General features: G+C 35.1%; 4 protein-coding genes across 6 annotated transcripts; 3 read left to right on the top strand and 1 right to left on the bottom strand.

The window, feature by feature from the left end:
- The first annotated feature begins 5,784 nt into the window (after positions 1–5,784).
- LOC125832437 (ubiquitin receptor RAD23b) lies at positions 5,785–10,390 on the top strand. 2 transcript variants are annotated; one of them, XM_049511590.1, is made up of 12 exons: positions 5,785–5,978; positions 7,847–8,008; positions 8,174–8,212; positions 8,382–8,434; positions 8,506–8,550; positions 8,664–8,841; positions 8,933–9,067; positions 9,146–9,211; positions 9,410–9,457; positions 9,542–9,651; positions 9,942–10,020; positions 10,118–10,390. In XM_049511590.1, the coding sequence occupies exons 1-12, from the start codon at positions 5,913–5,915 to the stop codon at positions 10,232–10,234; spliced, it is 1,098 nt and encodes a 365-aa protein (XP_049367547.1). In that variant the 5' UTR covers positions 5,785–5,912; the 3' UTR covers positions 10,235–10,390. The 2 variants fall into 2 exon arrangements, with proteins under 2 accessions (XP_049367547.1, XP_049367546.1); XM_049511589.1 differs by having other exon boundaries at positions 8,379–8,434.
- Positions 10,391–11,077: 687 nt separating this feature from the next.
- LOC125832121 (uncharacterized) lies at positions 11,078–16,290 on the bottom strand. Of its 2 annotated transcripts, none has more exons than XM_049511258.1 (7): positions 16,141–16,290; positions 15,667–15,897; positions 14,237–14,476; positions 14,001–14,112; positions 13,724–13,898; positions 11,996–12,236; positions 11,078–11,583 (listed from the first exon to the last, which is right to left on the bottom strand). In XM_049511258.1, exons 2-7 carry the CDS (start codon positions 15,848–15,850, stop codon positions 11,294–11,296), a joined length of 1,242 nt encoding a protein of 413 aa, XP_049367215.1. In that variant the 5' UTR covers positions 15,851–15,897; positions 16,141–16,290; the 3' UTR covers positions 11,078–11,293. The 2 variants fall into 2 exon arrangements, with proteins under 2 accessions (XP_049367215.1, XP_049367216.1); XM_049511259.1 differs by having other exon boundaries at positions 11,078–11,577.
- A 2,199-nt stretch (positions 16,291–18,489) lies between these two features.
- LOC125832567 (uncharacterized) lies at positions 18,490–20,777 on the top strand. Its single transcript, XM_049511747.1, has 2 exons — positions 18,490–18,672; positions 20,178–20,777. Exon 2 carries the CDS (start codon positions 20,223–20,225, stop codon positions 20,535–20,537), a length of 315 nt encoding a protein of 104 aa, XP_049367704.1. The 5' UTR covers positions 18,490–18,672; positions 20,178–20,222; the 3' UTR covers positions 20,538–20,777.
- Positions 20,778–21,816: 1,039 nt separating this feature from the next.
- On the top strand, positions 21,817–25,989 carry LOC125832616 (probable polygalacturonase). Its single transcript, XM_049511808.1, has 5 exons — positions 21,817–22,386; positions 23,309–23,429; positions 23,986–24,234; positions 25,020–25,173; positions 25,441–25,989. Exons 1-5 carry the CDS (start codon positions 21,973–21,975, stop codon positions 25,964–25,966), a joined length of 1,464 nt encoding a protein of 487 aa, XP_049367765.1. The 5' UTR covers positions 21,817–21,972; the 3' UTR covers positions 25,967–25,989.
- The last annotated feature ends 575 nt before the right edge of the window (positions 25,990–26,564 follow it).

Below are 26,564 nucleotides of genomic sequence, written 5' to 3'. Positions count from 1 at the left end.
TGTATAACATATAAATATTTTTATCGTTGTAGATTGGGTACGTAGATGAAAATTATAATATTGATTACTGTTTTTTTTTCCTGAAAAAATAAATTAAAATGTATAGTTTTGAATGAATTTGTTAGTATAAGTGTAATGAATTTGGTATGAAAGTGTATTCACTAATGTGAAAAAAAGGTTATTTAGAATTTTGAAGAATTGTATGACAGTTGTTTTAAGTTGGTATGAAAGTGTGTTAACTAGTTAGTAAAAAAAGTTATTTAGAATTTTGAATAATTGTATGGAAAATGTTTTAAGTTGGTATGAAATTTGAAATGTTATTGTTTATATAAGTTTTGTCAATTATGTATAAATTTGTGTGAAAGGAATGAACTATTTGGTATGAGAAATGTATAAATTTGGTATAAATGATGATTGTATGTATGAAATTTGTGTTTAAGTGGGTATGAAATTTGTATTTAAGTGGGTATGAAATCTGAAAAGTTATTTTTTAATGAAATCTGTTTGTAGTTTACTGTTTGAATGATTTTTGTATGAAAAAATAATGATAAGTGTGTATAATTTTTTTTTTATTTTTTGTATTATGTAAGACTAATTGTTATTTTTTTTTTAATGAAACAGAGAAATATGTTGATTTTCAGATGGAGGGAATTATATATGAGTATTCCAGTCTTTATAGTGGTCTAGTAAGTGCGATAACATCGCAGCTAATGATAGATGCTAATATTCACAATATAGAGATAAAATATATAGTTAGTGATAAATGTCCCCCTGTTAGTATCCACAATGATGTTGGTGTGCGGATTTTTTTAGATCAAAAGAAAGCTAATGTAGATTTCTTTACGATTTCATATACTTGGAAATAAAATTTATTCCAAATTACTCCCTCCGTCCCATTTTATGTGGCAACATTTGACCGGGCACGGAGTTTAAGAAATAAATGAAGACTTTGAAATATTTACCAAATTGCCCTTTTAAAAAGTAGACTCAATTTCTCTCTCCTCATAAATGTATTGGAGTATTATTTTAAGATTAAGTGGGATCAACAAGGATAAAAAATGAATTGTACCTTTAAATACTTTCCTTATAAGGAAATGTGACATTCTTTTTGGGACTGACCAAAAAGGAAATGTTGCCACATAAAATGGGACAGAGGGAGTAATATATAAGATAGTGTAAATATTTGTACAGGTTTCCGATTTCAGATTCCACATTTCATAGACGTGATTCATTAATTATTCATACAGATTTCATATACTTGGACATAAAATTTATTCCAGATTAATATATAAGATAGTGTAAATATTTGTACAGATTTCAGATTTCAAATTTCATATACGCGATTCATTAATTATTCATATAGATCTAATATACTTGGAAATAAAATGTGTTCCAGATTAATATATAAGATAGTGTAAATATATAACAAACTTTATACCAATTTTATTCAAGTTTCATTCCAACATGAACTTCAGCTTATATCACACATATTATACCAACAATAAATCAATTTCATATAATCACACAATGCATATCATTTGTATACCAATATTATATCACAATTAATACAATATCCAACCATCAAACATTAAATTCAGTGTCATACACATATTAATCAAATTTCACACACATTTCATCCATTAATTGTACAATTTGGATACACACTGATATTTTAAAATAGTGAATCCAAATGGTATGAAGTCTGTATATTACTAGTATCCTGAAATTATAATAGTCAAACAGTAATTCATATGTAGATGATATCTGATTGGAAGAAAACATATGGTATTATATATCATGAAATACTTAAACACAAAAAAGTTGTCCAAAAGTGGAAAAAAATAGCATGTAATTCTACAAAAGTAGAAGGTGCAATCAACTATTTCAAATTTCTTGTAGTGGTATCATTGTTGCAAATTTACCAACAACTTCATTGACTAACTTGGTGTGAACAGATCCTCCCCTCATCGAATCATATACATGTAGACATCTAAGCTTGATTCGGAATACAACAAAAAATCAATGAAATTTCTCACTAATACTGACAGGAATAATGACATCGTCAACACTGTCCCAAGGAATGTTGGCAAGCAGTTTGAAGCCTCTAATGCACTGTCCAACATCGTGGTCGGGAGAAATGGATCTCATGTCGCAATTTGAGTCTCTCCATTGTTTCTCAATGTTATCGACCCACATCATAAACCAACCGTACTGTATGATAGTGATATTGGAGAGTACTTTGCCTTCTTTTGCAAATAATACATAATGGTATTAACATGCTGTTACCAAATGAAAAGCCATTAAAAATGTTTTTAATATATACAAAATGTTTAGAAATTTCATTCTATCAATTTGTTTAATGCATTGTTCATGAACGTTTATTTTTAAGCCAAAATTCATTCAATAATCTTCTTTCCCTTTTAATTTGTCTGGGTTGCCCTTTTCTTTGCTTCATTTTTTTTCTCTTTCTGATCCTTCAACTGAGATGAATCACCCGTCGCCTGATTTTCAACAATTTTAGACGGGGGTATTTGAGTTAATATATTGAAAGTTGGAGCATGAACTTCATAAGTAGAAGTTCCTTCAACCAATCTGGGACTCTTTCGAGGCGTTTCAATGGATTTCTTAGACATGATTTTGTTGAAAAATTTAATTGAACGGACGATTGTGAAAATGGTGTAGTTGGCTGGTGAGAAAAATGGGAGAGACAAGGTGAAAGTGGGGGTGATGGCGTGTAGATTTGAATAGGCATATGTGAAGGGTGGTGGGATTGAGATATGGGAGATTTGGAGTGTAACAGTAAACAAGGAAGTCTAATCTATGTAAATCCCTTAATATGTGTAACTGATGATTTCAGTTTTAAAAAAGGAACTGAAATCAAATTAATTAAATATTATTAATTAATAATATAAAAATATAAACAGATTAATCATTTATTAAATAAATTGAAATTGATTTTTAAATTAAATTAAATTTAATTGATATGTCATAACCCGTAAATAAACTGTTATAAGTAAAAATTATTTAAAAATATGTTTAAAACCCGTAAAATTTACTCTTAAATGTGTATATGGCGTGAATTTCCCTTTAAATATAAGTCGGTGTATATACAAAAGCTATATGATTTTGTGTATCAGTCATGTATTGTTATTATGTAGTATAAAATGATCTGAAACATAATATTTTGAATCAATATCTGGCCTTTCCCTTTTAGTTCTGTATGCATCATTTATCGATTTAGTGATTGATCAACATCATTTATGTTTATGGAATTGCAGAATATGAAATATGTTCAAGATAGTGGATTCTTTGATAAAACTGACAGAATTGATTGGGCAGCATTGAATGCATATAAAGACAACGAAACTGGTGAATTGTTGGGTCCACATTGTCCATTTGAGGTGAAATTTGCTCGAGACATTATGAAACAAGAGAGTGATAGCCTGTCAGTATTGTATCCACCCAACTTTACTTACACATTTCATTCAATTTATAATATACAACCTTAACATTAAAACACACAACATTATGATTCTTTATACATAATTGTTGCAGGATGTTATATTACTAGCTTAAAAAATTAAATTAATAAACAACATGACATACCTGCCCAATCGAGTGTACTTGCCGATATAAATGTCCCTCGATAAGCTCCGCTAAGATGTGAAGCATCATCAACAACAACAGGCCTACATAACTCAAACCTTCTCATCATTGGCATTAATGATATGAAGAGATACATAAACTCATTTTTTTCCGACTTGTGCATTCGTATATATGAATTTGGATACACAGTTTTCAACATATATATGTATTTTGGCATCTGTTTATATCCATCTGCAGGTTTACCCCTTATCATCTCCAATGCACGTTCTTTAGCACGCCATGCTTATTGGTAAGAAATTTCAACTCCATATAGTGACCTAACATCATCAATTATATCGTTTGTAGTATGTTTTCTTTTATGATTCACTAATTTTGGAGTTGTCACGCCATTAACAAACCCAACAGTAGCATGTACCTTACTTAATACCCTATCCCTCAATGGACAGGTATGTTCACTATTAAAGTATCTCACTTTGAATATGTTCGTATTTTTCCTAACAAACGCCTTCAAATTCCAACAACAATCATCTGAATAACATACTAATACGTAGCTACAATTATACCATATATATTTGTTATTTGATCAGGTTTAATGTATCAATTCATAATATTAAAAATAAAATAACAGTACAACATACATTATTACAAATACTTTTAGTTAAATTGTAATGTGCACACATATTAATATATCACACAGTTTGATGATGACTCAATTTATATTGTTGATATACAAATCAGATAACAAATTCAAAATTCACTTATTAACCTGATTTCACTTATCATTCTTAATTGATACTTTAATAAACAGAGGTAACTCAAAATGCACATGATACTTGATTGTATCCAATGAACACAATACACACATCTATCCTTCTTAATTAATACATTAACAACCAGAAGTATGGCAAAGTAACTCAAAATGAACATGATACCTAACACCTACAATTGCACGTAACACATTTTATTTATGTATCATGATCAACATAATAGCAAATAAATTATAAAAAATGAAGAATGTTATAAGATTGAAGTATCACATACCTTTTGCTATAAGATCTTTTAACTCTAAAATTGAAGCTATGCTTTATTTTGTATTTTGCCATTACATCCATTAAAGTTTCCTTATCCTTGTACAATTGTTTCACTTCCACATTAGAAACATTTGTATTTGATATATAATTTTCCACGTTCATTTCTGGTATGTAATAGGAATCACAAATTTTCGATTCAACAATGCTTAGTGCCTTTGTGTCCCTTTTTTCACCTTCAACACACACAATTGCACCTGTTGTTGCATCAAAATTTTGTATCTCTTCATCACTTTTATCCGATGTATCAATGCATAGTGGATACATATCAAATCCTACCTCATGTTTCTTCACTTCTATGTACAATTTCACCCTATATCATTCCGAATACTCAATGGAGATGAATTACCTTCTATGACGTATCTAATCTCCATTTTTTTTTATTCATCAACACTCAATTCTGTTGCAATTGCTGAATTAAGATTAACGAATGAAATATTTTCGCCAACCACTATGCCACCACTTCTGTATCGCTCGTATCTAACATCACTTTCCCATATTCCTGAATGCCTTACCAAGATCAAAATATTCATTACAAATCTTCACCAAAAAATCCGCTGCAATTTGTTTTGAATCAGCCTTCCAGAACTTTTCGCAAAACAGGAAGAGAGAATTTCAAAATTTGAAATTTGAAATTTTGGTTCAGTAATTGTTTTATGAATGACTGATTTATAGATGAAAGAAACGTATGCGTGAATTGTGGCAGTCAATTATTATTTCTGTTTTAAATCCCTTATTTAACGCACTAAACTGATAAAATCCCTTTTTTAACGCACTGAACTGATAATTACAGCTTCTAAATTAAAGTATCAGCCCGCATATTAAAGTATCCGCAAGACAATAAAATAAAGGGAATTTTGTAATTTATGAAAGAGTAGGAATAGGAAGTAGTTTGTTTATTATACTATGTGCTTTGTATAATTTTTTGTCGAAAATGGTTTTTATCACCTGGACAATTACGTAAGAAGCCCAACTATAAATGGGCTCGTTAGTGGGCCGATCAGTGAGTTAACTTGCAACTTGAGGGAAGCTTACGAATTGGTCACGTGAAAGCCACGCGCTGTATATATTTGTTTGACAAGTGCAAAAATTCTCGATTTCTTAAATTCCAAAAACTTGTAAAGCAAAGGAGTAAGAGCCGATCCAGCATTGGGAGTTTCTAGGGTTTGGTTTTTCTTTCTTGTTGTAAAGCTCTCTTTTTTACTCCTAATTCGCAGGATGAAGCTCACTGTGAAGACTCTCAAGGGAAGTCACTTCGAAATTAGGGTTCAGCCATCTGATACGGTTAGTTTTTTGTTTTTGTTTTGCGTTCATTCTATGTTATATGATTTTTTTTTTGAAACTGGTAACTTATTCTATGTTATATGATTTTGCAGTCGTTTTTCCTTTTTGTGTGTGTTTATGTACATAATTACAACATTGATGAACAAAAAAGAACAACTTTAGTTATTGCGTGCGTCTTTCACAATTTTGTTCTGGTTTAATACTTACTACATTGGTTATTTGATTGGAGCTGTTGATGGTGTTGTGGTTGTGCCTTATCTGATACCTGTAAATACGACAAGTTCGTGAGAATTTTATAGAATCCTGGTTGTTTAGATGTCATGTGTCACCCTTTTATTTTAAATTTTTATATCTCTAGGTTAGTTAAAGCTAATTGGTTTGTAGAAGGTCCTAAATTTGTCCTTTATGTTTGGAATTTGAATCAAAATTACCCGTTAAATAATAATTGGCGCACTAATTGTCGTATATATAAGTGGTCCAGTTTTAGTCTTTACTAACTTTTTCCGTCAAAGACTAACGTGAAACCAATCACGTGCCCAGCCCCAAAACTTAAAAAGAAACAATCCATCTTCTAGCCAGGGGCGTATCTAAGGGGGCGAGGGTGTTCACTCGAACCCCCTCGGCAAAAAATTACACCTTATATAAGGTAATATTTTTATTTTTTAGGTATGTATGTATATATATGTATATATTTTGATTCCCCTGAATACACGACTAGAGGTTGGTTCAGTGGTTTAGGGGATTCAAAATCACCTTGAGGTTTCTAGTTCAAATCCCAAGCTCTACGTTTTTTTCTGTAGTGAAAATCCTATATCCGCCATTGTTTCTAGCAGTGGCCAGTGGGATGGTCTTTCCGGCGGAAGGGATGGTGGATTTATTTAACCACACCATTGCTTCTAGCAGTGGCCAGTGGGATGGTTTTCCGGCGGAAGGGATGGTGGATTTAACCATGGATGGAATGATAACTTGGGATTAATGAAGGGAAAAATGGGTGAAAATGGCCGTATCTTAGGAAATTTTGTTTTGGTGATACCTCATAAATGTCTCTATCAATGCGTTTTACTAGATCTGAATCATTTGGATTTGGGTTCTGTTTTCTAGATTCAAAGTGTTATTATACTTTACTGCTTATTAGGATACTGGAGGAGGAGCAAATTAATTCAGCTGTAGAAGAGTATAGACGTTGTAGCATGACCAGGCGTGATTACTTGGTATTCTTGGGTTCATTTGTGACAAATAAGCAACCATCTTCCAATACCGAGAACTAACAGGGCTACGAGAATTCAATACCCGTGATTTTATTCATTTAGTAATGTCGGGAATCCAAAAAAAGAAAAAAAGTAATGTCAGGAATAGTAAGACAACTCCAACTCTTCGAATGGTTCATGTTGTTTCTTTGCAGCAATAAAAAGAAGTTAATCTGATGAATTGGAGAAACTGTGACTAGCTTTTTTATTTATTGAAATCTGTAAATCTTCCCTTTCTTGTGGCTAGTACTCCTGATCGGTTCTTTCTTGTTTTTAAAAGATTGGGAGTAAGACATATGAGCCAAACATGTCCTCTCCACTAGTCTTAGACAGAAAAGGTTACCAATGACTGAATGTGTTGTATACTTGGAGGACTATTAGTGCTCCACAAATATATAAGGGACTATTTTGATTCAAAGCCTAAACTTGGGGCGAATTTTTAGTTTTATCTCGTTCGTATAACTTCAGAATGCATCATATTTATCAAAACCTTACAAGTCTAGTTTCCAGATCTCAGATCATTTAATTGCTTTGAGCTATAAATGTTGGGGCCTACTCCTAATTGGTTAGTCATTAAAAATTGTTTTCTATGTTATGTAATGGGATATCTTGTGATTGTAGATTATGGCAGTCAAGAAGAACATTGAAGATGTACAAGGAAAAGATAATTACCCATGTGGGCAGCAGTTGCTGATTCACAATGGTAAAGTGCTGAAGGATGAAAGTACACTATTGGAAAACAATGTCTCTGAGGATGGTTTTCTTGTTGTCATGCTTAGCAAGGTATGTCTATAGATCTTCAGATTCCCTTTACTTGTAAATTTTCAGCCTATTACTTTGCACTTTTATTTCCCCTAATTGATTGAGTTTTGATATCTCCAATGCTAAACCTGTGACTCCAACAGGATGTGTTCCTTGATCTTATATCTATTTATGTGTTCTTTGCAGAGCAAAACTGCTAGCTCAAGTGGGACAACATCTGCTCAGGTATTGTGTTCAAATTAACCATTCAGGATTTCATTCAACGGGCTGGTTGTCTGGTTTCTGAGAATTACCATCTTAATTTTTGTTTTGTCTGGTTTCTGATAATTACCATCTTAATTCTTTTGTTCGTCTGGTTTCTGATAATTACCTTCTGGATTCTTTCTTTCAGCAGCCAGCTACTGCCGCAAATCCTACTACAACACCTGAAGTGATTCCGCCATCACAGTGAGTTGCAACTTTCACTATTTACTATTGCTTATGTTGGATCTTCCCCTGATGATGTAAATGATGTGTAGGGCCCCAAAAGATGTTGTGTCAGCTTCGGATGCTGCGGCTGCTAGGTAAAAATTTATTCCTGTATATTAGAAATCTGTTGCATTTTGTTTGTCTTAGTTTGACGCAGCACAAAGTATAAGAAAATAAAGAAATTAATACATCTTTTACATTGCTGCAGTCTTCCAGCTGATGATTATAGTCAAGCTGCATCAAATCTAGTTGCTGGCAATAGTCTCGAGCAAACTATACAACAACTTATGGATATGGGTGGTGGCAGCTGGGACAAAGAGACAGTTACTCGTGCTCTTCGAGCTGCTTATAACAATCCTGAAAGAGCTGTTGATTACTTATATTCAGTATGTTCCGGGTCTACTTCACTTCAAAAAGGTGGAAGGGATGCACAAGTTTGTTTGTCTTTTGTGCTTTGACAGGGACTTTTTTTTACAGGGAATTCCTGAAACGGCAGAAGTTGCTGTACCGGTAGCCCGGGGTGGAGTTAATTCTGCTGCTGCGCCTACTGCTGTGCCTACTGCACCTTCTTCTGGCGCACCTAATTCTGCTCCTTTAAATTTGTTTCCTCAGGTCTTCCATAGCTTCCCTTAATAATAGTATTTTGTCCTCCTTCTCCTTATGTGGTTATCTAAGCTAGAGCCATTACAGGAGAACGTTGCTGGTGCTGGCGGTGCTGGTCTTGGATCCCTTGATTTCCTCAGGAACAACCAACAGGTGGGTTCTGATCATTAGATTTTCGTTTTCACTTTTGTCTTTAGTTCTTGCTTTTGGACTCCTGATTTGAATTAATGAGATTACCTCTGACTCTTTCATCATTCCAATTCATAAGTTTATTCTGGATATTTCTCGTGTCTAAGTTGCTCTACACCCGTAATCCTCTGCAACTCATGGTTCTTTTGTTATTTGTTTCAGTTCCAAGCTTTACGTTCCATGGTTCAAGCTAACCCACAAATTTTACAGGTAGTTACTGTTCTTCAGTATTTTCTTTGCTTTGTTTCTTGTGTTGTCTCTGTCTGAATGTACAAGTTGGATGTTTTATTGTAGCCTATGCTTCAGGAACTAGGAAAGCAAAATCCTCAACTTTTAAGATCTATACAAGAGCATGATCAAGAGTTTCTTCAATTAATCAATGAACCTGTGGATGGTTCTGATGGGTTAGTTGCTTACTGTGTGCTATTTGCCAACCTAGAGTTAGAAGCATCATTTTTATATATTGTCATGATCCTCCTAGTGTTTCTCCTCTCCAGACTGAAATATGTTTTATTTTCAATTATATTGTGGTCAAGTATAAAAGGATTTTTATCATTTTGCCGTCCTAAATCATGTTTGTATTTAAAATCTTAGGGAACAAGGAAAGAGAGAAAAGCTGTTTTTGGCTTTGAGATTTAAGATACAAATCTGCTACATATGAATTATTGAGTGCTTTTCAATTTCTATGTTTTAGGGACATGTTTGATCAGGCTGAGCAAGAGATTCCCCACACAGTTAGTGTCACTCCAGAAGAACAGGAGGTGATTGAGCGGGTATGAGACATCACTTTAACCTTAGTATCTCTAAGAATTGCAGCTGTTCATAGACATTTTGTAATGTTCATTAACTAATTTGTTTGCTCATTTGCAGCTGGAAGCAATGGGTTTTGATAGAGCTCTTGTCATTGAAGCTTTTTTGGCTTGTGATCGCAACGAGGAACTGGCCGCCAATTATCTGTTGGAGCATGCAGGAGATTACGAAGATTAAGTGGCAAAATATGCTAGCAATATTCTTTGGTACACAAACAGGTCTTGAACTGTTTTTAGTACTCGAGATTGTTTGTAAAGGAGGTTTTACTTAAAATTATTGGATCCAATTGATCTTCCCAATTGGGAAGCTTAATTTGTTAGCTTTTCTTCTTCTTCTCATACACACTCTGCTTGCAAGATCAAAATCCCATGTGTTTAGACGCAACTCGGTGCATTTCTATGCAAGTTTGATTAACTTTGTCAGTTCTTAAAGCATCTTAGCTAATGAGGACTTTAGCCCTTCTTAATATATATATATATATATACTCATAGTCAGTACTCAAAAAATATATATTAGGCTTTAGGACTTCCTTTGAAGTTCATCTTTGATGAAACAACCCCTGCAATCTTTGGTCATCATTAAAGATGGCCAATCTATCAGTAGGTGAAGCGTGCATTTCAACATGCTTAACCATCTGATATTCAGTACGTTGCAAGAACCTTTGCGTCTCACGTTGTTTAATTGTACGGTAGAAGACATTTCTATCAAAAGCTTCCAGTGTGACTACTTTATTACACAATCAAGATTTTACAGAAAAATGAATTATCATGGTTAAATAACTAAAGGCATTTTCAACTTACATTTTGTTTCATTTTTTACTTGTGAAAAATCATGGAATTTACACGGCGTGGTTGCTTGCTCTTAAACGGCATTCATTGGTATATAGGATGTTCTGCCATGCACCTCCATATGAAACAACGCTAGCACCTCTTAGTATAAAAAGAATTATTTTATATTTCTTGGATAGGTAACATATATAAATTTCTCTAATAAATGATTTTAAAAAAAACTAGTACTACATTTATAAAAGCAAGCCCATATTTATTACCACACAATACGCATATGAAATATACAGTTGAATAAAATCACTGTGGCATCGTCTTACACACTATCCACATGACAGAAAAGGAGCATCGAAATCCTTGCATTAAGGTAGTCCTGTTCCTTTTAAAACATTGTTCAAACTTAAGTTTATCATATTAGTGTAGTAACTGTAACATTCATTCCTTCGATTACTCAGAACTCTCTGTCCGGAAACAGAATTGGAGCAACCTGAGACCAGATGAACAGAGCTGCAGTTGCCCACCCGGTCACAATCCTGACCCAGACAGATGGCCACCCAACGTCCACTAAATTTCCGCTCTCCCCCACAGAGGTTGACCAACCTGTAAGAAGCATTGCAGAGTACATACTAGCGAGAGAAAAGATAAGGTGGAAGAAAGAATAGGAGTATGAGACTGGCTTAGATCTCTCTTTTTCTTCCTCCTCATCGACCTTGTCCAATGGTAGCAAGGGCTTCCCTGAACCTTAAACAGAAGAAACAGTTCTTTAGAAAAAAATCATCTTCCCGATCTATTGGCACCAACTGCTAAACTAGTAGAATAGGTTTAGAGTAACTTTCAAAGACTAATATGAACTTACTTTACTAACACAACCAAGCCTTGAACAAGTATAAGCCACCAGATAACACAAGCACACCAAATGGATAATGAAATGTAAAATTAGAGTCCAACAAAATGAAAAGTTATATTGAACTATCAATGCAGTCCAGAGCTCTATCAAATGTCAGCAAATTTAATTGATCATATAAAGATTCAGGACTCTATCAGGTTTTAAGGACAGAGTTTGAGGAACATGACATACAAGTTACTACCAGTGAGAATGAAAGAGCTGTAACATCTTAATACAGTAAAGCCCTCCGAAATAGTGGTAACTAACCTGCACGTGGTGAGCTTGGAGGAGAAAGCAGAGTTGTAGAAGAGCCAGCACGAACAGCAGAGTAGACAACAGATAGAACTGTTGTTAGCAGCCCTAATGCAAGTGTGCCACTGGAAACAGCCTTGGAGTGCTTATGTAGACCGTTGCACTCATAATCCCTAGGTTCACTTGCAAGTGCACTGTAGCAAAGGTATGTACAGTACAGAGATAAAACTGATGCAGGTAAAATACTTCCACCTACCTACATTTGGAAAATTTGATCTCTGAGAAAAGGAAAAAGATCCAGAATATTGAACTCATTATTCTGACATAAAACATAGCAGTAAGTTTCAAAGTGAGACAGATATTTCATTTACAACAGCTGGTCATTCAGAGGTAACTGGTAAGCTTAAATACCTCAAAATAAACAGATCCTGAGAACAGATCGCATAACCTATTCTTCTCTTTCAGTAGAAACGCCGACATAGTGTATGTGAATGATTTAACAGTCGAACATGTATTCTTTTCTCATGCATCAAATAATGGCAAAAGGTTGCACCTCCAGAAGGAACCTTTTAATATCAAACCAAACTAATTACAACCTTTAGGAGGAGTTTATTTTATTTATTGGGGTGGGCGAGTTGGGTGGAAGGAGACTTAATAACAGAGATGTTTCTATGGGAGCTGCCTGGAAAGGTTGCATCATTTCAACACAAAGATTTAGAAATATCCCCAGCTATGAGTCATTCAAGAGAGAAGTATTGGCAAGAGGTAGCTCCAACTCTGATCATCCTACTCCCCACTCTCCAAAGGAATTGTGTTGCATCTATCTACTTGCTCCTGCTGTTACCTAGATCATCTTGACTAGTTAAAGACGTTATGTTTTCATTAATGATTACTGCTTAAGGATTATGAAGGACCAAGTTGAGGATGAACCCAATATGCTAGTTAGCAGCTAAATGTCTTGGTTTAAGCAATTCCACTTAGACCATACATTTTGCGTGATTCTTCAAATATAAAGTGGTTTCCTTGCAAAACAATGTCACATGAACATGAAGGGTGTGTTTGGTATGGAGGAAAATATATTTTTGAATTTTCTCATGTTTGATTAGTCAAAAATGCTTTGAAAAATATCGTCTCTAGAAAACAATTTCCTTAAAAATGACTTTCCTATTGAAACTAGGGAAAACAAGTTCCATAAGTGAAATTCCAAGTTCACTGTCTCCTCTCCACCAGCCCAACCATAACCCCTACTCCACACCCCATCCCATCCCACCTGAGATCTTAACAGAAACACACGAGGCACCACTATATTTGAAATTTAGCATCCCTTATCATTGAAACTACCAACAAACCTAACTATTTTCTTCAAATTACTAAGAATAAACATTTCCTCAAGATTGAAAGAAAGCATTAAAAAAATCATGAGAGTACTTGAAGATAGTACTTGAAGATATGATAAAGAAAATGCTAACATGAAGAGAGATAATGCAGCATATGTTAACATCAAAGCAAAGCTTTCTAGCTTCCATGATCTGCAGTAAGCTCAACTACCAAAACTTACTGATCTGCTTTGTCTAGTAAAGCCACATTTTTAGTATTGCAATCAGCACAAATGGAGGTATCAGATGAAAAAAGCAAATGAATGTATAAGAAGGTGGCATGTTTGCCAGCAAAATTAAGGGCTAACAAAAGTTTTAAGAATAAGGAAGTACTGTGCAATAAAGGAAATAAATATACAAAACCTACCGATGGATGCAGCGTAACAACAGCAAAGCCGAAGATCAATATAAGGGTCATCACTATAAAGAAAGTGTTAAGCCCACAATCCTGTCCAGATGGAGTGAAAAAGTGGAAGAGCAGTCCGTTGAATGCAAGGGTAGCCACATAACATACAAGTGAAACGACAAGCAATGCCACATACCTGTAAAACAACACAACCAACCAAGAGTAGGAAGAGAGATTAGAGTGAGGAGGCTAGCGAAAACAGCAAAAATAACTATGCAATACATATAACAAAACTAACCAGAACTGCTCATCGTATCCAACCCATTTGTCATTCCAACTGTGCACAAAATCCAACAAGAGCACAACTTGCACAAGGAGAAATAGTCCAGAACCAAACTTGGAAATTGTCTCTGTATTCACAAATAAATACTCAGGTGCAAATCCATGTGTATGGGAAATAGAGTTTGAAACTTTGTACAATAGTTTAACACATCAATTACAAAAGGACTCTTCAAGAAAAATAGCTCATCTTACCATAGAAGCTGATGATTCCATTTGGAAGGAAAAACATGAATATTACCATGAGGCACCAGCAAATGATTTTCATCATCCAACCACCATGGTGCATACTGTCACGTGGGTCTTTCTGGTTCTTTACACCAATCATTAAGATTGCTAAAATAGTGAAAAATAGGAAGTTCCCCAAGCTAACCCGAAGCACAGCATCTGTTTCAAACCACTCTCTGTTTGGTGTCGTGTGAAAGCTATTAATCCCTGCAATATAATCAATGGGTAAAGATTCTTGGAAGATTATACAAGCCACAAAGAGTAAAACTACAATATCATCCAGCCTATACCAAAATCAAGGTTGTAGACTTAAGGCGCCACAAATAAGCTCACAATATCACCTCAACAAGTTGACTGGGGCTGGAAGGGACAATAGAGAATGAGACACACACACACAAAATTATTTCAACCTTGGGTAAAGCTCAACATTGCTTACTCATCCATGCTGCTTTCATCAACTTCAGAGAAGCAACTCTAGATTTTATTTGTTTCTAATCGTGTTGCACATGAGCTATCGTGCCATATCTTCCTTATCTATTTCGGAAAATAATTTTAAGGCTTAGGCAAAGTGTTCAATTCTAAGTCCTCTAAAATTACCACTGGAAGGTCTTCCAATGATCAGACATTAGCAAACAAAAAACAGCTTGCCAAAGCATCACTACAGCAACAACAGCATACCCAGTGACCACAAGTGCAGTCTGGGCAGAGTGGTGAGTGCGCAGTCTTACCTACCTTGTGCAAGTAGAGAAGTTATCGATAGAGAAAGATTCACTGTAGCTAAGCAAATAATTGAAGACTCACAACTCACAAGCTCGACTCCAGGAAAGCAAAGCCATCAAGCCAGAAGAGTTTCTGTCCATTTACATAGACTAAATATGTAATTTCCTTTACCCTTCATATATTTTCAAAAAGAAAAGAGTTTCACCATAGGTTAACTGATGCAAACCGAAGTAACAAGGTCAGTATCAGGAGTCGGAATGTGGGCAATCTTGGATATGGAAGCTTTCAATCAATAACAAAGAGCTTAAAATGTCATGAAAGAGTTATCAAAAAAACTTATAAAGTCCACAACATGCTCAAACGGATTTATGAGGGAAGTGGTGACAATCAAGGAGGTCATCAAGGGCATTGGACCATTCTTCCAACTATCATGAGCTTGGAGGACTTAAAAGAAAGCATGGAAGGAAGACTTCAAGGCCACTAATATGCTCAAGAGACTATTTTTTTTATGATTTGGTCATTCAAATTATTTGATTATTTTTGCTAGACTAGTATAAATAGTCTTGAAGTCTTTCAAATTAGGGTTAGCTAGTTTTGGATATTGAGCACTATTTTGTGAGCTAAGATTATGCCTTTTTATCTCATTTTATCATAATTGAAAAAAATAAAAACCTTACATGGTATTTTCTCCATTAGAGGGGCAGCAACCTCCCTAAGAATCCACGAGACAATTAGGGACAAAGAAAAAAGACCACAATAGGCAATCCTTGCAGAACGTCGGCTGATCCCAGACACTACCGTACGGCAAGCATCACAGGCGCACGCCGCACAGCATGACGCAAGACAAGAAGCCGCCCACATCTTCACCAAATTCTAGCTTCTCTTCAACGATTGTCCGATAACAAACCCTGAAAATCCCAAAATTATTCCTTTGTCATTCATTTTTCCCCAAAATTTCAATCGATCAATAAATTAAATGAACTACAATTCATGTAGTAATAATTAATATAGCAACAGGTAAAATTAACCAGGGAGATTATCTTTCTAGTAAACCCTAAGTACAAGAACGAAGAAAAGCGGCAAAGTAACTACTAATCAATATGCGATTTGTGATTAATAGTATGAAAGAGAAAGTTCATCGGACGGTTTACCTAGTTACGCCGGAGAAAGGAGACAACGATGATCGCGATTCGCAAAACGATTAATACGGGAACTTTCTACGCTCTTCTGTACACCAAACAAATACCAAAAGAGAAAAAAGAAAAGAACAAAGACGATGCGTCTTGTTGTGTTGGATGACGAATGTTCTTTGTGGTGGGGTGGGGTGGGGTCGGGTCGGGTGGGGAGGGGGTCCACGCGGGGTAAGTGCACAAATAACCGATTTGCGTACCCGTTTAAAGGCATAACCAAATAAAATGTACTATAAATTTAGCCCCTTTATATTAGACGCGTGAAATTTGGCTTATGAAAGACATAATTTCACCCTTCAGATATTTGGTTTACTAGAATTAAATTGTACACACGTTACTTTTAGGTTCGAACACTTTAAATATTGGCTTGTTTTATTTAAAATTTGATCGATTTATTATCTACTTTTGATTTGTGAATTTAGATATACAAATTTAATCATACAATGAAGAAGAAGAATATAAGGAATTGGAGGAAAGAAGCTTGTAATATAATGAGGTAAATTACGATGCTACTAGTATATATATAACGGAAAAGGGCTGAAAATACCCTTTTTGAATAATCCAAGGTGTTTTTGGCCCTTTTCCGTATATATAATGTCATTTTTACTATATTAATGTAATTACCTAGATTTCAACTTTTAAGACGAAAAACTTATCATAAGTGAGTACTTCTTATATATATATATATATAGCACGAATCTAATTAATTGATCTAATAGGGGGAGGGGGAGGGGGAGGGGGAGGGGGGGGGATATACCGTATTAAACTCATTAAATTTAATTGTGAACTCGCATTTATAGCTATGCTAATTTACTGCATTTACAAATTAAAGGTAACCTATAGTCTATATATAGTACAGTTGTTTATTTATTTGTTAAAAAATATTGTGATTGCACCTATAACGCAACCTATATTTTCATTATTCGTTGGGTCGTTCAATAATCACATTTGATAAGATTGTTAGTTAGGTATCTGCCTTTGACATTTTGCCATGTCATCCCTATTTTTCTCAACGTTTGGTCAATTAGATATTGGCTAGCTAAAATTATGCCTGCAAATATGCATAAATCGCTGTCAACTTCATTTACGTACTAAACATAAAATGATCAGACAAGTTTTTTTATTTGGTTTTCTTATGTTTCTGGTATACCATTATTTTTCTCCAAAAATGGGGAACAACAATAAGTTTATGCTGTTAAAGTTATCCAAGAATATAAATGCGTGTACTTTAATATCTAACATGATTTTGCAACAAGTCACTCTTTACTCTACTAGACAATAATTATAATACCTTCTCAAAGATAAATTAGTTTCTCGGAAACTTGAAGATTTAAATTTATTGATAAATTAAACGGAATTAGTCATGCATGAATATATGTTTACACACGATGCTTGATAGATAGAGTAGTTCTCTACTTGTAATTTTATTTGCTTATAAATAATGCATTTTAAATTGTTGCTTTAGCTTTAAACAAAATAAGTGTTACTTTAAGAATTCAAGATCAAAATTGATAATTATTTTTATTTATATGCTTGACACTAAAGTAGCAATCCCTTTTAACATAGTTTGATTCTGACGTTTTTTTTAAACTTAAAACACATTTTAAATGGAACAAATAGAATATAATGAGAAGCATCAATGCTCATTGAACTCAATATTTATTATAAATCTAGAAGCAGAGGCGAAGTCAGAATTAAGAATTTGGGGTTCTAAATTTCGTTAATAACCGTTAATCAATTTTGTCAGGGTTCACAAATTAATATACATATAATATATAATTAATTTTCTTGTACAAATATAAGGTCTATGAAAAAGCTACTGAATTCGTTCGAACCCATGAACCCCACCTAGCTCCACCTCTGTCTAGAAGGTCTAAGATGGTCAATCAAATAATAAATCTCGAAAAGGCCAATATCTTCTCAAAATTGAAACTAGTAAGAAAGAAAGAAAAATCAAATTAATTTACATTATTTTTAAAACTACAAACATCTTAAATATAACACACATAAATTGAATAAATATTTTATATATTTTTTTATTTTGGAACATAAATAAACTTATTCTTAATAAACTTACGAACAAAAAATACAATAAATATTTTGAGATGGAAAAAATATAATGTACTACTTACTTATACATGGAGCGCACCACGGGAGTCATACAGGATGCTCAAACGAAGATCCGACCCTTGGATCATCCCAAGCGTCAAAATAGAATACAAAATAGTTCAACGACAATTACATTCCCACCTGCACCCAAAAAATCCCTAAACTGATTATTACAATTATAAAGTGCCCCTCTCTCCTAGGCGAAAATAGTATTTTCATCTCTCTCCATCTCATGCTCTTTACATCCAGAAAGTGCGAGTACTCTCCGTGTTGTCGCCGGCACCTCTCCTCTCATTGAGGGAGCTCGACTTTTACATTGCCGGCGATTGACGCGAATTTGCTCCGATCGATTCGACGGCTGCTGTCGTTCATTTCTCTTCTATTGTAAGTATCGTCCTTTTCGTATTTAGATCTCTCGCATCTGTATGTATGTGTTTCTGTTAATCTGCATTGATGTATGTGTCTGCCTGTTTGTATGAGCAGCTGGATTTTTTTTCAGATCTGATGTGCCTTTGTTGTTTTAATTTTCTTTCGTCGGAATGTTTTTTGAGCTCTCCATTAATTTGATTATATGCTTAGTCGTTATTGGCAATTTCGGGAACAATTGATTTTAGGTTTTGAGTTGTTCGATTAACTAGCACCATTATAAGTATAGTCTATTAAATTAAGATCCGTGTGATTATAGTGATTCTGTTGAATTAAGATTATAGGACATACGGAAATCTTTGTCCTGTGTTTGGAGATTAATAAGTGAACTCCTAATGAGACTGTTCGCTGTTGATGAGTAAGGAAGTTATGAAGATGAGATGCCTAGGAGTAATCGCTTCACAGATTGCACAAGCAAAGTGGTAAATTGCATACATATTTGAAGTTTCAGTGAATGATACATTACATACAATGCATTTTAGCTTTAGCTGCAGGTCCTGTGGACTTTCATGTCTCATAAAACGAACTTGTGAAGTTATTGCTGAAGCACATTCCATAAGCAAGTTTGAATTTCTGCGATTGTGTTATCACTCTCAAGCTCAGAGAGAGAAGTTGTTAAAGTTTCTTAAAAGGGAGTGATTGATCCTGTTTAGCCTATATGAACAATTCAAAGGCAGTCTTGCATTGACATCTGCTGTATCTTTGTTTTTGTTTTTATGTGTGCTATTGAATACATTTACAAACTTTCAGCTACTACAGTGTTATTTTATTTTTGGCCAACACATTCTTATATTTTATGTTGATCAGTCTGATGATGTTCCTTCATTTGATGTATTTTGACATTTAATTATCTCTTCCTTCCTTCAGAAGGTAGGTAGTACTTGGAACCACACTTGGTAGAATAGATATTGAACCAAGTAAAAATGTAAAATACTAATGAATCTCATATAGAACATGTTAATGTTAAGAGTGATCAAAAGCTAGTAGAGCAAAATGATCTTTTATCCTGATTTCTGTCTTCTTCCCATTTCTCACTCCATGTACAATAAATTGGCACATGTAAGCAGTTTTGGTGTAAGAATGATGAAAGACATCAGCATGCCTCATTGTCAGCCCTTTTATTTCCCATTTACAATATTTCCACCATCGCCATTTCTGATGTTTCTTACTTTGTCATCAATTATTCATCTGTTTTAGTTATTATATTACAGCATCTGTATTGTCTGCATACGTTGGGGTTGCTTGAGATGAACCCGACCAGGCTAGTTGTATAATTGCATCTACTATGTATGTTGTTTTCACCCTATGCTCGTCCCCCGTTCTTTCTTTTCTTTACCTCATGTTGTTACTTTGGATGAGTGTCAATTGCATATATATTTTTCACTCGTGTCTGCAAGTCGGTGAACACTTCTGCATGAATTATACTTTTGACACTCATGATATTTATTATGTCGAATTGGTAGGTGCAATAATCGTGACCGGCTGCCAAAGATTAACTGTTTAAGGTTATGGCTCTTGACAGCGTAATAACTTCTCCTCATAGGAGGTCACAGACACAAACAGCATTTTCATCTACTGATCCAAAGAAGAATCAATACTCCCGAAGTAATGAGCTTGGGAGCTGTTCAACAGTACTTCAGCGCCACCGGTTCCTTCTAACTGCGCTTGGCCTCCTAGCTTTTCTCTGCACTGTCTATCTTTACTTTGCTGTCACTTTAGGGGCTGGTGACTCCTGTTCTGACTTGACAGGGACTCAAAAAGCAGCATGTTATGTGGAGCGCGGGAAAGCACACATGGGCAAAGGAAAACTTAAGTTCTTTTAGCAAATTGATGGCTGCAGGCTAATATCTTAGTATATGATAATTTCTTTTTCTTCTGAGAGGCAGGAATGCCTATCCAAAGTGTTTACTTAGGTTCTTTGGGTCTATTGGGTGATCATTAGTTTGATTGTATTCTTAAAGATGTATAATTTGGTTATGGGAAACTGTTTGACATCCGTAAATAGGTCTATCTATTGGGATGAACTCAACTGAGGGATGTTGGTGAGGCTCGGGTGACTGTTAAATGGCATATCTTGTGGACAATGTGATTATGAATGTATGGTAAAGATGACATTATTAGGTGCAAATGAAAAAAAATAATAGAAAAAATATCACCTTTTGAGACTTCTTGACATCACTCCATCCTTTGCGTGTGACCGGTGTGGGTTGGGCTTTTATAAATACTTGCAGCGACTTTTTCGTTAGGCCAAAAGTTCTTTGTAATGTAATGTGTTGTGCCTTTTTGTCTTTGTCAGAACGTCATAATCCGCGGTTCACCGACTCTTACATGTGACTAGTGTGTTGTATTTTCTAGGGGAGGTTGGGACTATGAAGTTGACTCTCTTATGATGTTTGCTATAAAAGCCTTTACTCATCCAGGACTTTCTCCTAAGGATATACTGAAAGTCCACAATAATGCATGGAAAGTTTCTCTTGTATGAAAGCCAATTCGAAACAAGCAATAAAAGACTCCTCCTGGACACCTTTGGGACATGCGTTACCTTGAAAAATTCCTTAGCATAAAACTATTTATCTCCACTGGTAATCTATCTTGATGGCTATTCACTAATTCAAGGCCAAGTTAAATTGGGCCAATAACTACCTATCTTTAATAAGTACATGTGAAAGAGCAACTTAACTAATTCATTTCTAATTTTACTTGGCAGGTGTCCCACTTAACATGCAAAATGCACGATACTCGGTATCTATGTAGCCATTTCTTTTATGTCCACTTATAAAAGCTTTTTACACGTGTACCACTTCTGGACAACTTCAAACATATGTATGGTGTTTGAACTTAGTCTTTAACATAATCTAACTACAAACATTGTACATGAAGTTTCATATAGTTGAAGTTCGGATATATGACAGAAATTCAATCTTTTTTGTACTCATGAACTTAGACAGAAATGACCGAATTTTAGTGTAATTAAGTTTTGTCAAGCCTAACTTCAAATACCGTACAAGATGGAAAAAGCCCAATTGAGCCCAACTAAACTTAAAAAGATAAGCCCATCAAGCTTGAGCCCATAAATTGTCAGTTTTCGGGCAACCGTTCCCTGTCCTTTCCATTTATGTAAATCAAACAAGGGATCTTTCTTCTCCACTCTACTAATGGAAGCTGTGATCTGCTACTGATCTCATTTTTCCATTTCCATATACAACTGTACTACTACATAAATTCTTCATCAATATTTGTATACTTTTGTTATAATCCATGGCGGATCCCTTCAAACTCCAACACCGAAAACTTGAATACAAGCGTTTGATTCCGTCATTTCTGTTGTCTCATCGCACTCTTCTTACTGTTCTCTGGATCGTCGGATTTATTCTGATCGTTGTTTGGCAAAGGACTGCAGTGGAACGGCTTCTGATATATCGAGGTATGGCATCACCTACCAGACCTATCCCTAAGCTACGGCCTCTAGTCTTCAATCTCTCCGATTTCGGTGCTGTTGGCGATGGCGTTACGATAAACACAAAGGCATTTGAGAAGGCAATTTCGGAAATTCGGAAGCAAGGTGGTGGCCAGCTCAATGTTGAGCCTGGTCATTGGCTTACTGCGCCGTTTAATCTCACGAGCCACATGACGCTCTTCCTCGCTGAAAATGCAGTTATTCTTGGAATTGATGTAAGTAGTCTATACGTAGTAGATTTTGTTTAGTTCCATAGAAGATGTAGGAAAAGAACTTCAGCTAAACTGTTTGAAAACGTTCCCTTTTTTATTTTGTCAGATGCATTGCGTGTTCAAACTTCAAATTCATCCTTTAATAGTATGATTATTGAAAATTTACTTACTAATTCTAGCAAACAAACAGATCTTTCCGTGGTCTTAGGAGTTATGAATGGCGTGAAAGCTTGCTTAGACACCACGGTCACGAAAAAAGAAAAGAAAATTGTGTAACTCAAGGATAGGGGAACTGTAATAGGAGGAATCTAGTAAATGTTAAGATATAGTATAGGGTTTAAAACAGATCATAATAGTTATTTCCCCTTCAGTATGTGTAATTAGGGAATGACCTACCCTTTCCATTCCTATACTAATTCACAAGCACAAGCTTACTGCCATTCCTGTACCATCTTCTTATTATAGCATAGGGGCATAGTTCTGGCAATTTGTGGCAGGTGAAACTGCATTTGTTTTTTTTCCCAGATACATAATTTTCTCCCGCACATGCATATAAAACAAGCATTTTGTTGGCATACGTTCTTGTTGCTTACTGCCATTCCTATACTAAATGTCTATAATGGTTGTCTGGCAATAGAAACGCAACTGCCATTGCACTTTCGGCAACACTAAGACGTGAGATCTTGTTTCTATTCATGTCTCAAAGTTAATTTGCTTTTGATGAGTTTTGAATTGATTACTTTTAGAAGCTCTTAAGAATGGGTTCATAAATTTCTTTCCTTTGAAAGTAACTTCCAAGTATGTTGCTTTGTCACATCCTAACAACTATTATATCTATCATGATACAACAATATAGGAAAGTGTGCTTGGTTGAGAGTGATACATATGCTGCTGCTAACTTATAGAGGTTTAAATGCATGCACAGGATGAGAGCTATTGGCCACTACTGCCTCCTTTGCCATCATATGGGTATGGAAGAGAACGTCGTGGGCCACGTTATGGAAGTTTAATCCATGGGCAAAATCTTAAGGATGTTGTCATAACAGGTAAAGTAGTAATATCTTATAAAAAAGCAGTAATGTACGAGTGGTATTTTATCATCCCTTCAGTTTTGAATAGGTGCTACCTTTTGTCACTTCTTAGGAATTACAATAAATCACTATATGATTGATTATTTCCCAAATTATCCGTGTGACTGTTAATGCTGGTAAGGAGGACCCACTCCTCTTCATGATTTGTACACATGCTAAGTTATTAAGTTTGTCAAAGGTTTCCAATGTTTCTTGTGTACAAACAGGGTTCAAAAGCTTAAACTAGTAGAACTTCTCCAAAAAAGTATGTACATTCCTCTTTCAGGCATGCTGTTCCACCACATGTTCTTTAGGTCTATCTCTGCTTTTAGCATCTGTTATTGAATTAATTAGTTATATGTCTTGTTTTCCGATACTTGCAAGTTGCCTCTGCACATGTTTTCTCTTATAGCAAGTTATCGACAAATTCCCCAAACGAAGTAGTGAAGTACATATTCAAATGTGATTCTGAAAAGGTGATTGAGAATAGTGCAAACCTCTCTTTGATTGTTTATAAACAATTGTGCAACAGGGCATAATGGTACCATTAATGGACAAGGCCGATCATGGTGGGAGAAATACCGCAAAAAACTTTTGAATCACACAAGGGGGCCACTTCTTCAACTCATGTGGTCAAGAGACATTTACATTTCTGATGTTACATTTCGGGATTCTCCATTCTGGACTCTTCACCCTTACGACTGCCAAAATGTTGTTATAAGAAATGTAACAATTCTGGCTCCATTGACTGAGGCCCCAAACACTGATGGAATAGACCCTGGTGAGTTCTCCTTATTTACTATTCAACCGTACTTGAATTCATTCTTCATGCCTTTCTTGATCACTTTTGTTGCAACTGTAAGTTGGATGTTGGCTTTTTTTTCCCCGCATCATCAATTCTCATTTAAATGCTCACGTTGACCTGCTCTGTAGGCATTCTATAGGAAGTGATGTACAGGAATACTTTCAAATGCTTACATATGCTCTATAAATTGCTTTTTCTTCAAAAAGTTCAGTCGTGTAATATCAAGAATAGTTGTCAAGAGTTCTACAGCAAGTGTATAGGAATACTTTTAATGCTTATAGAAATTGCTCTATAGAAATTGAATTTTCCTCAACAAGTTCACTCATGCAATATCAAGAATAGCGGTAAATAGCATAGATCTGCTCTATAAATCTCATCCACAACTTATTTTCCTAATATAAGTAATGCATTCGGGGAAAGTGTCTCAACATGCCTAGGTCATGATTCATGTGCGTGTACAGCAGATTTTACCCCTCACCTGTTGACTCTCCACACAAATGTTTCATTGACCGCCACCACCACCACAACAATGAAATGGGTTAAGTAATGTGTCATCTCACTCTAGATACAGAATCCTAAGTTTGTAAAGCTTGCATCTTCTTGATGCCTTGAAATGAATCTACTTCATCAAAAAAAGATACAGAATCCTAAGTCTGAAATGGGTCATCATTTTTGGGAAAGAGAGACTTGTGGGGTTGTGAACTGGATCACTTGATATATTTAATACAAAAATATTGAGCGGATGGATCTAATGTTGGCAGATTCATGCGTGGATATGGTGATAGAAGATAGTTATATAAGTGTTGGGGATGATGGAGTCGCAATCAAGAGTGGCTGGGATCAGTATGGAATTGCATATTCCCGTCCGTCTTCCAATATCACTATCCGTAACCTCATAGTGCGCTCAATGATTAGGTAATAATTGTTTCCATATCATACTAAATTACGTCAAGTATATACTTTTTTTTTTTTTCCAATTACATGTTTGTATTACCTCTCTGGATCTGCCCACATAAAAAGATGCATAATCCACATTTCAATAAAATTATCTACAACTTTGTCCTCATTAAGGTTACAACTTCTTCTTAGTTTTCTCAATTTAATTGCTAAAGAGAAGTGTTCGTTTGAGTGTGTGCGTCTTTTTCGGTTTTTAACATCGACTGACTTGCTCATTATCAACAGTGCTGGAGTATCAATTGGAAGTGAAATGTCTGGTGGAGTGTCAAATATAATAGTGGAGAACCTCCTTATATGGAACTCAAAAAGAGGAATAAGAATTAAAACTAGCCCTGGCAGGGGTGGTCATATCCGACATGTTATCTACCGCAACCTGACACTACAGAATGTTCGTGTGGGCATTGTAATTAAGACCGACTACAATGAGCATCCTGATGAAGGCTATGATCCAAATGCTCTTCCCGTTATTGAGGATATAAGCTTTACTGGTATTCGTGGGGAAGGAGTTCGAATTCCAGCACGTATTTATGGGAGCGCTGAGATTCCTGTTCAGAATATTACTTTTCAGGACATGTCTGTAGGAATAACATACAAGAAGAAGCGTATCTTCCAATGTTCTTTTGTTCAAGGACGTGTTATTGGAAAAATCTTCCCTGCTCCATGTGAGAATCTTGATTGGTATGATGATGGAGGAAAACTAATTAGGCAATCAACAAAAAAGAATACAAAGGACTTGGATTACGATGGTTGAGACAAAGGTGCTTTATTCCTTAAATGAAAAATGTTGGTACAACAGCTGATCGGTTGTTGCCAGCGACATTTGATCTTCTTGCAGTCCACAGTCAAATGCTGGGAGACTAGAGCATATATTTGCAGTTGTTACACTAAATTTGCGAGAATGAAAGAATACATGGACAGAGTACCCACCCATGGAGCTTTTAAGAGGCAAACTTTGCCTCAATCTCACCGGGGAGGTTATAGTTTGGTTTTCGAGGCTGCTACCAGTGTACAAAGCTCCAGCGCCTACAGTAATACCCAGGCTGGTTGGGCCCATGCCAAAATTCATCATGGTTTATTGCAAAAGATGAAGGTGGATGTCAATTCTTGGAGAGTGGGGATATGAATGCTCCCCATCTCAAATCATATTTTTTTCTATTTTGTCTGTTTAATCCTCTGGTAAATTTGTTAATGTTGGATTGTGGAAAACATAGTATAGGTAGTCTTTGTATGTATATGAACTTCAGTTCCATAAAAATATGAGAGAACATAGTATAGGTGTAATATTTTACTTTGTACTAATGGAAAATATTCTGCATCTCATATTTTAGTTCGGTTGGGTGGTTATTTCA

This window comes from Solanum verrucosum, unplaced genomic scaffold (genome assembly GCF_900185275.1).
Source record: "Solanum verrucosum unplaced genomic scaffold, falcon-dt-bn FXZP01000009.1, whole genome shotgun sequence".
NCBI lineage: Eukaryota > Viridiplantae > Streptophyta > Magnoliopsida > Solanales > Solanaceae > Solanum > Solanum verrucosum.
The sequence above is the reverse complement of the archived record's forward strand: the minus strand, read 5'-3'. Positions and strand labels throughout refer to the sequence as shown.